The sequence below is a fragment of the Eucalyptus grandis genome, chromosome 10 (genome assembly GCF_016545825.1).
Source record: "Eucalyptus grandis isolate ANBG69807.140 chromosome 10, ASM1654582v1, whole genome shotgun sequence".
NCBI lineage: Eukaryota > Viridiplantae > Streptophyta > Magnoliopsida > Myrtales > Myrtaceae > Eucalyptus > Eucalyptus grandis.
This window is the reverse complement of record NC_052621.1, coordinates 35,196,934-35,207,825: the sequence shown is the minus strand read 5'-3', so window position 1 is coordinate 35,207,825 and position 10,892 is coordinate 35,196,934. Positions and strand designations below refer to the sequence as shown.

Sequence of the window (10,892 nt, the reverse complement as noted above, 5' to 3'; positions counted from 1 at the left end):
TGATGTGAATACTAAATAACGATATGAATCATTTTCAATTAATTTCTTTGCTGACTTTGAACGTCTTCTAAGTCGACATACCTATCCTCGCGTGGTCCGTGAATTTATACAGGAGATAAGCTCTTCATTAACCATATGTGCATCGGCCATCAGATGGGATCGCCCTTCACCGTGAAATGCAACTCCACGGGCAATTCAGAAAAAAAAAACGATGTCCGTGTCCGACTCCACATGGTGAAGTTGAAGCTGCAAAAGCTTGAAGAAATAGTCACGGCTTCTTTGAATAAAGAGAAAATGAAGGAGGACATGCATGACGGTGATGAAAACTGGTGATGATGACTCATGATGATAATGAACGTCCGGTTGCGTGAAGAAATTTATTCGTTTTCTCGACTTTGTTGTTCTCTTTCAAAGCAATTGTTGGGCATGGTTGGTTACTGGTCAATAGAACTTGGAATCAGCCCTGTTCATCTTGGAATATTCTTTTAAATATTTTATTTTCTTTCTCAAAAGTTTCTTAATATATTGAAATTAACTACAGTGTAGGATGAAACTACTATTCACAGGAAATTACTAGTAAAATAAAAGATTACTCCCACAAATAATATGTACTTTTTGCCCTCGTTGAATTAAAACAAAACAATATACCCTAGGGGCATTGCCGGTTCGGTCTAGTCGATTCTTTCGATTCAAGTCCTCTTCAGGAACTAGAAACCGGACCGATTATTCTCTACTTTGAAAATTTGGAATTGGAGGCCATCTAGACTCATCCGTCCAATTCGATTTCCAGGTTGGATTGTAACCAATGTACATCCCTAGAAATTATGATATATCATTGTATCTCAGCATTTTTTTTTAGTATGCCCAATAGAAACTTGATTTTCACTTTATGAAAATTTTGCTAGGCTACCATGTTACTGCGCTTCCCAATCATTCTTTCTTACTAAAGTACAATAAGTAATTTTTCGCTATAAATTTTAAGGACAAACACATTTTTATGCTTTTTGAAACACTCTACCTACACAAAATTTCGAAAAACAAAACACTAATTTCAATTCCAATAAATTATGAAAAAGTTTTGAAGGATTTGCTGTGTGATTTTGAGATTGTTAAAGGTATTCGACATTCAATAATAATTGAATATTGAACTAGACAACAACAAAAAAAAAAATACTCTCAGGTGTGCTATAGACTGCCCTCTCAAACACTGACATTACCGATCAAAAAAAAAAAAAAAACGCTGACATCGACCGGAAAATACAAATTAATTGCTTAATGATATTTATTAAAACAAATTACAGGATTTCACACGAATTAATTATGAGATATTCATGATTTTAAATAAAAGAAGTACAATCTTGAAAATAATTGTCATAATATGGTGAGAAAAATCAGTCGGGTTGGTTACTTAACCTTAAATTTGAGCATTCTTTAATTAGTAAATCTTTTTTTTTTTTAAATTCAAATTGTAAAAATTTCTTAGTTCCAATGAAGCCCCTTTTTTGGGACAATAAAAAAATTAATTATTATTATTTTTACTTTATTACAGAAATATTCTTATTTCTGTACCTGCTATCACTCTCCCGTCAAAAGGATCAGTTCGATCTGACAAAAAAAAAGGGGGGGGATCAGTTCGAGTCTACTTATGTAGAGAGCAGAGGAGAGGTAACATACGACGCACCCTCGAGAGATTTCTCTTTCGTCTTTATCTCTATATCTATCTACATCTTCGCCAACCGAATCTCGCGGGACTTCCTTTTTCGATCGTCAGATCAATTAAGCTCAGGATGGAGTCAACTAGTCTGATAAGAAAAAAATAATATTCAAGCACCAAATTTTTAATGCTAAAGTCCTATTATATATAGATACTCTTATTATATATTGATACCGGTAGTAAAGAGATTCTCTCGCGCCATACTTCCTATTTTGAAAAGGGCTTTTCACGTAAAAATTCGTTTGTTTTCTTCTTTCCTTCTGTTCTTCAAAGATTCGCGTTCCTAACGGCTCAATCCACTGCCAATGGGTAATTTGCTCGATTCCGGCACCTCCAATCCTCTGTTTGCATGTTAAAACTTGCTTTTCATACGTTTTCTTCTCATGACTGAAGTCTCTGATTATTGCAATAACATCTTTTATCGCTTTTGGATTCTCTGAATTGCCGTGGTTTGCGTTTTGTTAGGTATTCTCGCAGCTGTTGTTGGGTCATATGTTGTTTCGCTTGTAATGTCGAATTAAGGCATCTGCTGATTTTTATCTCCTAATGGCAATTGCGAGGTTGAAAAGTTTAAGGCTTTATTTTCCTCGGCCATTGTTTCAGTTCTCGAGAACCTGTAGAATAGAGCTTTAGTTATTTGATGTTACGACAGAAACTTTGAAGATTAAGAAGTTTCTTGGCAAGTACCTTTTTTTTGTGTTGCAAAGGGTAGCTGATGACATTGATCATCTCCAAAGATGGGTTTCTAGAATATTGTCGACATCGTGATTTAAGGGATTGACAGGGATTACTTCACTTCCTTAACATTAGGAGACATATGTTCTCAATGAAATTATTGAGATAATAAAATCAACCTCTTGGTACTTCTCGCCATTTAGATACTTTTGCATTATGCAGGATCCAAGGTTTTCATTCTCCACTAAGAGTTTTTTTATTGTTGTCGTCTACTCGAGGCATAGTGTACTGGCTTATCATGTCACTCTCTTTTTGACTTGCTAATTTGAACATCTGTTTCCTCAGATAATTCTGGTGAATGTTTTTCTACTCAACTAATTGATGGTGATGGGACATTCAATGTCGACGGACTGGAAAATTTCATCAAGGAGGTCAGATTGAGGGAATATGGCCTTTCATACACCGTTGTCTCCATTATGGGTCCTGTTGCTAGTGGTGTGTATTTACTCCTAATGACATTGCTTTGGATTTTGCTTCTCTTGCTAAATATAGATAACAACAAAAGTTTTTGTAAGGGCTGTGAAGTGATCGTGAAAAGAACAAATTTTCTCCAGTAACATTGGCTCTCTTTTACGTATATGATATTTCAAGTTGCTTAAAATTCAGTTTAATTCTTTGGTTTGCCGTTCTCCTTTTATTTTTACTTTCAGCAAAACCATTACCTGGACAGCACCACATTGCTGCTTTTGTTTCCATCTTCACTTATCTTTTCTTTTGCCTTCAGAAGAGTTTTTAACTTGTTCTATTGTTGTGTATGATTTTTGGCAGGGAAGAGTACGCTATTAAATCATTTATTTGGCACCAACTTTAGGGAGATGGATGCTTCAAAAGGAAGGCATGTCTACAAACCAACTGTTACCTCACTCTAATGAAGGATTTGGATTTGGAAAGTCTAAAACCAGTTTGATATTTTTCCAGGTCCCAAACCACCGAAGGTATATGGTTGGCGAAAGGTGCTGGCAATAAGCTGTGTACTCTGGTTATGGACTTGGAGGGAACTGATGGAATAAAAAGAGGAGAGGTATATTTACTAGATGATTTTACATGAATATATAATGGCTTATTTTGTCCATGTTCAACTACTTATTTTTATCCATGAGTGACTGCAAATTCTATATTTTTCTACATGTTGAAACATTAATTGGTGCATCAGTAGCTGCCGTATGATCTTTAACTTGCTTTTCCATTTTTGTATGTCTTTGCTTATCTTACCAACCCAGAAGCTTGATTTATGTGTAGCTGATGCTCATTGAAATTCACCTAATCTACACTTGGTTTGAGTAAGCAGCAATTAGCATTCTCGCAGCTTCTTAACCAGTGTCATTTTTTATTCAGGACGATACTACTTTTAAAAAGCAGAGTGCTCTTTTCGCTTTGGCTGTCTCTGATATAGTGCTCATTAACATGTGAGTCTTTTTGCTTTGCTCTAGTGAGATACCGTTTCTGTTTCTGCTATGTTATCTACGAGGTTGTTGTTTTAGAATTTTCCTAGTGCCCTTTCAAGCATCTTTTTTCATAGGTGGTGTCGTCATATTGGCTGTGAACAAGCTGCCAACAGGCCTCTTCTGAAAACCGTATTCCCGGTATTTCTTGTCTTCTTGCGTTAAGATAAGCTAAATTTCTAGTTCTAAGAGTTGATGATAAATTCGTGACTCTTCTTGAAGGTCATGATGCGATTGTTCAGCCCTCAGAAAACAACTCTGTTGTTTGTCATACGGATAAAACAAGGGTCGGTACCTATACTTAATCATGTTTCCATTCTAAATTGTGATGGTTTTTATCTGTTCGTTTTGGTTGCATCTGGTAAGTTTTACCGATCTGAGTTGATTTTCTTTATATGCTCTCTGGTTTTTCTTTTTTTGTACAGATGCCTCTGGAATATCTAGAACCTTTCTTGAGAGAAGATGTGCAAAAGGTGAGGGTTGTCGCATTTCCGATTAAAAATCGACTTTGTAAAGTTGTTCCTGTTTTCATTTAGTATTTTCCTGCAGATATGGGACAATGTTCCTAAGCCACAAGCACACAAGGAAACTCCTCTCAGTGAATTTTTTAATGTAGGTGCTTTGATGCTTGTATGAGTTCCTCTCAATAATTTGCTTTTGCCTTTAATTGTAGTAATGAAGTGACTCTTTTTTTTGCTGTTCAGGTTGAGGTTGTTGCTCTGTCTAGTTATGAAAAGAAGGAAGAGCAATTTAAAGAGGAGGTATACCTACCTTGCACCACATGGATTGCCATTTTTTATGTTAGCTTTGTTGTTGTGATTACAAAATTCTTAAATGCTGCAGTGGGCGCTATTTCCTTCACACAAATCCTGTACTTGAGTACTGTTTAAGACAAAACTTTGGTCCTCATAAGCATAAGTTTTGGAATATCTGTGGAAATGCCACTCATCATTGACAGCTATTTCTTATTTTGTTTGGGCTTATCATTGCTCAATCATCCTTATTGAGTTTGGTGATTTTCACTACTCCAATTCCCTTTCTTAATCAATTATACTTTCACTTTGAGCTTTTGCTCTTTTGTGGAATTTGGACCATTGGCTGCCAATTTGATTATACTTTTTATCTGTACTAACTTTTTGCCACATCATTGAATTCCGTCGGATGAAAAGGTAGCCATCCTTAGACAGAGGTTCTTTCATTCTATTGCACCTGGCGAGCTCACCGGATATCAAAGGGGAATAGTCCCTGCTTTAGGATTTTCTTTTAATGCTCAGCAGATGTGGAAGGTCATCAAGGAGAATAAGGACCTTCGCTTGCCTGCACACAAGGTCAGAGATTAATTGAAAATCCATTGGATATATTGTTGATAAGGAGAATGCAAATACTAATGTATGCATCACGCTATCCGTGTTAAGGTCATAGTTGCTACCGAACGATGTGAAAGAATTGCCGATGAAAATATTCCAGTCTTACTGAAAATGAGGTATTGATCTGGGTTCTTGCTGGACATTAAACTTACTTGTCTGTTTCGCTATTTTGAAATGCAAGCAGATGCATTTTATCTTACACATATTAAGATCGGGCTAGCTCTTCTAAACAGGATTGGCATTTGATTGAAGAGGCTGCACGGTCAGGACCAGTTCCTGGTTTTGGAAAGAAACTTAGTTCAATTATTGAGGCTTGTTTATCAGGGTAAGATAAGAATTTTATCTGATGAATTACACAGATGGGGTGCAGAAACTGAATTTTATGTTTATTAAATAATGCAAGTATATTAAGGTTATCCAGTGCAATCGGCTTCATATTCTTACTTCTAAGAATGTTGCTTCTTTAAGTTTTTCCCGGCTTGCATGAAGTCGGGGTAGGAGCTTTTTCTTTTCTTGAAACAAGTGCATTTTATAAAGAGCAACCACAAAGGAAACCTTGGCTTGTATGAAGTTTATATTGCTTAATTTTAGATCGACAAGTTTGCCTCTGTGATATATCTACAATCTAGTTGTTGAGGTCTAGCCTGAGTAGATGATATACATGTGTCAAGGTCTGGCCTGTGTGGATAAGATATGGCTATTCTGTTCAAGTGATCATTCCAGTTTGGAAATGGCCCCCTTCATTCACAATCTGAGGATTGTTTCAACTGGTTGTTCGATGGTTGCTTTCAAGCAATCATCTTTTCATTTGATTGATCTGTTTTCATGATAGTAGGAGAGTAATGGCTATTTACAGTGTAGCAGTTGCCTAGCTGACAGCTTAGCTTAACTTGGCCATAGCTATGGACCCTGTTCTGTTTGAAATGTTTCCTTGTTTTATTTTTGGGTGAAGATTAAGTTCTATCAAGGTTAGAATTTGTCTATCAATATAAGTACGTTCTATTAATGAAGTTTCTTGTGCTCCTTATTAGGTATGAATCAGAGGCTGTATATTTTGACAAGAATGTTAGATCTTCAAAACGGAAGCAGCTTGAAGAAAAATCACTTCAAGTAAGAAGTTATGGGACGTTTTTCCTTGCTTAGAGTGCATCATTTTTGGGTTCCATTGTATGACTACCACTTCAAGCCGCTTGGAATGTGGAAATATTTTCCCTTTCTGACACATTTTAATTTCAGTCATGATGTTTTCATTTGAAGTTAGTTTACATAGAGAGACTGTCTGTTGAGGATATCTTATCATATGTTGCTTGTCGTGTTTTGTGGGAATCATCAGCTTGTACAACCAGCTTTCCAATCTGTTCTTGGACATATTCAGTGTGGAACTCTAGATAAGTTCAAGGAAGCATTTGATAAGGCTTTGAATGGAGGAGAAGGGTTTTCTGCGGCTGCTTATGACTCCACTCAGTTTTATATGGCTCTATTTGACAAAAGATGTGCAGGTACGGCAGCTTGTAATGCCTTCGTTTGGCCTAATGTTGTAAAGTTAATGCTCTGAAAAAGTAGGCCAAGAATGAAGGCTTATCGTGGTGCTTTGTCTTGTAACTGAGATCTTTTGTTGTTCCTCGACTCTTTCTGTACGTGCATTTGCACTCCCTTGGTGGCCTATTAGTTGTTTTATTAGTATCTATCAGAAACGAAGGTTTTGTGTCTGAGACTGGAGGCTGATGTGAAAATATGGTCTTGTTGGTAGATAACACACTGGGCTCCGAGGAAACTATTTGTAGGTTCATGCCATGCTTTACTTTCTGACTTGTTATTGGAGAAATTTTACCACCGACTGTATAAGATTCATATCATACTTTGAATAGATGCCGTAATTGAACAAACCCAATGGGATACATCTGGAGTACGGGAGAAGCTGCGGCGTGGCATTGATGCCCATGTTGCCTCAGTCCTTGCTGCCAAGCTCTCTGAGCTTACAGAAGAATATAAGGTAGCATAATGAACAGAGATATTTCATCTGCTCTTGAGCTTCTCCTTTTACAGATGGAGGGTTTTTCCCTTTCACTTAATGGAGGTTGATGTGATCTGCACAAATTTTATTATGTTTTTATAGGAAAGACTTGATGGAGCATTATCTGTACCAGTGCGAGCTCTTTTGGCTCAAGCTAATAGTGAAACCTGGTCAGCTATCAGGAAACTTCTTTCGTGGGAGATCAAATCGGCAGTGAGTCAGTTCTCTGGTGCCCTTTCCGGTTTCGACATGGATAAACAGAGCAAGGAAAAATTGCTCACGGGTATCAAAGATCATGCAAGGGGCATGGTTGAAGCGGAAGCAAGGCGAAAAGCTCGACATGTCCTCTTATACATGAAGGACCGGTATGCAGTTTGTGATTTTCTCATCAGTTAGATTCAGTGCCTCTTGATATCTGCTTCATTTTCAATCCAGGTTTGTAACATTGTTCAGCAATGATGCTCACCTTATGCGAAGAGTTTGGACAGGGAAGGAAAATATTCGAGCAATCACACAACTTGCTCGTTCAGCAGTATGCAAAATTTAAATGCGGCAAATTTTTTTACATGTTTCTCCTGTTTCTTGCTTGTGGATCTTTTACAGAAATGATTTAACGACACTTGCAGTCATTAAAGGTGCTGTCTGTAATGGCGGCAGTGCGTTTGGATGATGAGAGAGATAATATCGAGAGAACTTTGTCCGCTGCTTTGCTGGACACAAAGCCTAATGCCTCTGTCAGGAGCATTGCAACAGATCCCTTGATTTTCGGCACATGGGAAGCTGCTTTGCTGGACACAAAGCCTAATGCCACTGTCAGGAGCATTGCAACAGATCCCTTGATTTTCGGCACATGGGAAGAGGTGAGTTTTGATTTTATGGTGCTGGTTCAATTAATGCAGATATTCAATTTCTCTTGTCTCTTATGAAAATGGATGGAAGAGTTTAGGCCCCATTGTCCACACTAGTTTTGATGTTATCATCTGCACTTGTGAAAATTGGATTATCTTGTGCTAAAAGAAGGTGTCACATTACTGATTGACGCTGCCACTGTCCGAAGGTGATGCTGAAATAAGCCAATGTACAACCGACAAACTGCATAGTATATGTTATTGCTCCTTTAACTCAATATACAAGAGCCTTTCATTTGCTGAGAGCACTTATTCACTGTTTAATTGCAGATTCCTCCATCAGAAACACTGATCGCACCATATCAGTGCAAATCATTGTGGAGACAATTTGAGGCGGAGACTGCGTACACCATCACTAGAGCAATTTCTGCAAAGGCACGATACCTATATCGTAAAAGATGTTTAGTAGTATAAACGCCATTATTATTATTATTTTTAAAATGCCATGTCATCATCCCTCCACCCCAACACACACTAACAGGACAAAAAAGGAGAGACGGCTCTATTGAATCCAATGCACTAGATTTTTCCATAAGAATGGATATTCAAGATCAATTCTAAGCACCACTCCACATTTGCTTGCCACTTGACTTTGAGACTATCAACATAGGAAATGCCAGAGCACTGAGAAATAGTTGCAACTCCACCAAAAAAAAAAAAAAAAAAAAAAACAAAAGGGGGTACTTGCTTATGTTGAGTAAGTAGTTATGTTTGGAGGACCTCACTAGCATGCCATGTGGTCAACTTACCATCATAGACGAACATCTGTGAAGTTCTTTCGCTACTGGAGCTATTCTATTATTTGCTCTCTTCTTTCAGGAAGCGAAGAGGCGTGAAAACTTGCAACATTGGTTGGAAACTGTTGCGTTAGCTGTTTTGGGATTCGAAGGAATTAGGACACTTCTTAGGTATTTTACTTCTGGAGCTCTGCTTTGGTGTCCGATATATCTATCTTTGTTGCTTTTGCTTGACACTTTTTCCTTTTTCTTTTTTGGCGCAAGGGGACTGCGACATTTGAGGGGGAGAGGGAGAGGCTAGGAGCTTTAGAGTGAGGGCGGTGGTGCTGCCTCGTCGTCTACAGGGGGAGAAAGAGGAGCATATATAAAATTTCATTTTTCTCGGTTTAGGTTGAAAGTGGGATTATTGCTTAACCCACTAAAACCAATATTTATTTTTTTGGTCTTTTTTCTTTGGAAACCATTTTGACCCATATTTTATAAAGCATTTTGTGACCCATATTAACAGCCCTAATCCTAGAATAATGTCACATTGATAATTCAAGACTCTATTGTTGGGACCTAAAAGATGTTTGCTTACAGAAAAGCCTTCATGGCTCTGTCTAATCTCGGTGTTTTGTGGTAAAAGCTGAAGGACTTTATCCATTCGTGGATGTCATACGATTGTCATGCAATTATCATGAGTACAATTGATATTGTAAGGCTAATTATTTTTTGTGGTAAAAGCTGAAGGCCTTTAGCCATTCGTGGATGTCATACGATTGCCATGCGATCGTCATAGGTACAATTGATATTCTAAGGCTGGCTATGTAGTGCTTTAGAGTTTAAAAAAAAAATGGTACAACTACTTCATAGATATTCCAAAAATTAGTCACATCTTGCTATTATTGAATTTGGTCAATGGATGTTGACCTCTTCTCTTTTGCCTTTACAATATTTATTCATTTGGTGTCAGCAAAGAGATGCCTGGTTCATTACTTGAGCCCTAGGGAGTCTCTATCAATGTATAACTTCGTAAAATACCAACCAGAAGATTCCAATTCATACTTATAGAATCTAAGCAAATCCTGATCTCCAAGAGAAAACGACCCAAGATCATCCTTAGTTGCAGCACATGTTGCAGATGAACACCGAACTTCTCAAGATTAAAGGCCAAAATGATCACTATCTATGCATCCGATACCTTGGTTCTAGCTCTGTCTATTTAAGCAAGAGCGAGAGAGACTAAGTGTGTGTTATGGATTGAATCTAATCATCCGGATCGACCAAATGGAAGTAACCGGGCCCATTTCTACCACAGAAGGTTGCACCTATTGTAGTTAAAAAGCTTATCAATTAACTGATATTGTTTTCACGATCCAAAATTTCCGCAAACAAAACAGGTGTACTGGTTAAGTATCAAGTAATCTCTTTACAGTCTAATGAAGCAACCGAAACATGCCCCGCAGCCATGGCCTGAAGCAATACCGGAGAACATGTTTGTTGGACTTGGGTACTTCTGAAACCACGGTCTCTAGCTTTTCATCATTCTGGAAAAGGACGAAAGATTTATTGACAAATAACTCAAGGAATATGCAGGAAGTATTGTTGATGATGTCAATTCACGAAAACAACATATAACTTCACCATTAAGGTTTCGTTATGTGATGAAAACACTAGGTCTCTTTTTTACCATTGTGTCCTATCCAGTACCACGTCTTCTCGTTAAACATATCTTATCTCTATCAAGAAGTACTTAATGCAGCAGACTAGCAACTGCTAAGAAAAGTTTTCACTAACTTGTCGTATGAAGAACAATCAAAAACCAGGCGAAGTAAACTGAATAGCACCTTCTGAAACGATTAAGGCAAAATGTAACAATATTGTAGCTGCTATGTTCTGTTTGATGTGCCAAATATGAAGACATGCTTAAACACAACTGGTCATACCAAGTTACCAACCTGATCTTGCGTACGGTTAGTGCAGGTAACTGATG

The 10,892-nt window shown here is 37.6% G+C and overlaps 1 protein-coding gene across 1 annotated transcript; it reads left to right on the top strand.

The window, feature by feature from the left end:
* Window positions 1-2,850: 2,850 nt before the first annotated feature.
* On the top strand, window positions 2,851-8,754 carry LOC104423022 (protein ROOT HAIR DEFECTIVE 3-like). The gene is made up of 19 exons (XM_039303119.1): window positions 2,851-2,884; window positions 3,218-3,284; window positions 3,368-3,470; window positions 3,785-3,855; window positions 3,969-4,032; window positions 4,114-4,182; window positions 4,317-4,364; window positions 4,441-4,503; window positions 4,596-4,652; window positions 5,061-5,219; window positions 5,307-5,374; window positions 5,479-5,583; window positions 6,290-6,368; window positions 6,592-6,757; window positions 7,127-7,251; window positions 7,375-7,637; window positions 7,708-7,804; window positions 7,899-8,132; window positions 8,451-8,754. The coding sequence occupies exons 1-19, from the start codon at window positions 2,866-2,868 to the stop codon at window positions 8,592-8,594; spliced, it is 2,001 nt and encodes a 666-aa protein (XP_039159053.1). The 5' UTR covers window positions 2,851-2,865; the 3' UTR covers window positions 8,595-8,754.
* Window positions 8,755-10,892: the final 2,138 nt, after the last annotated feature.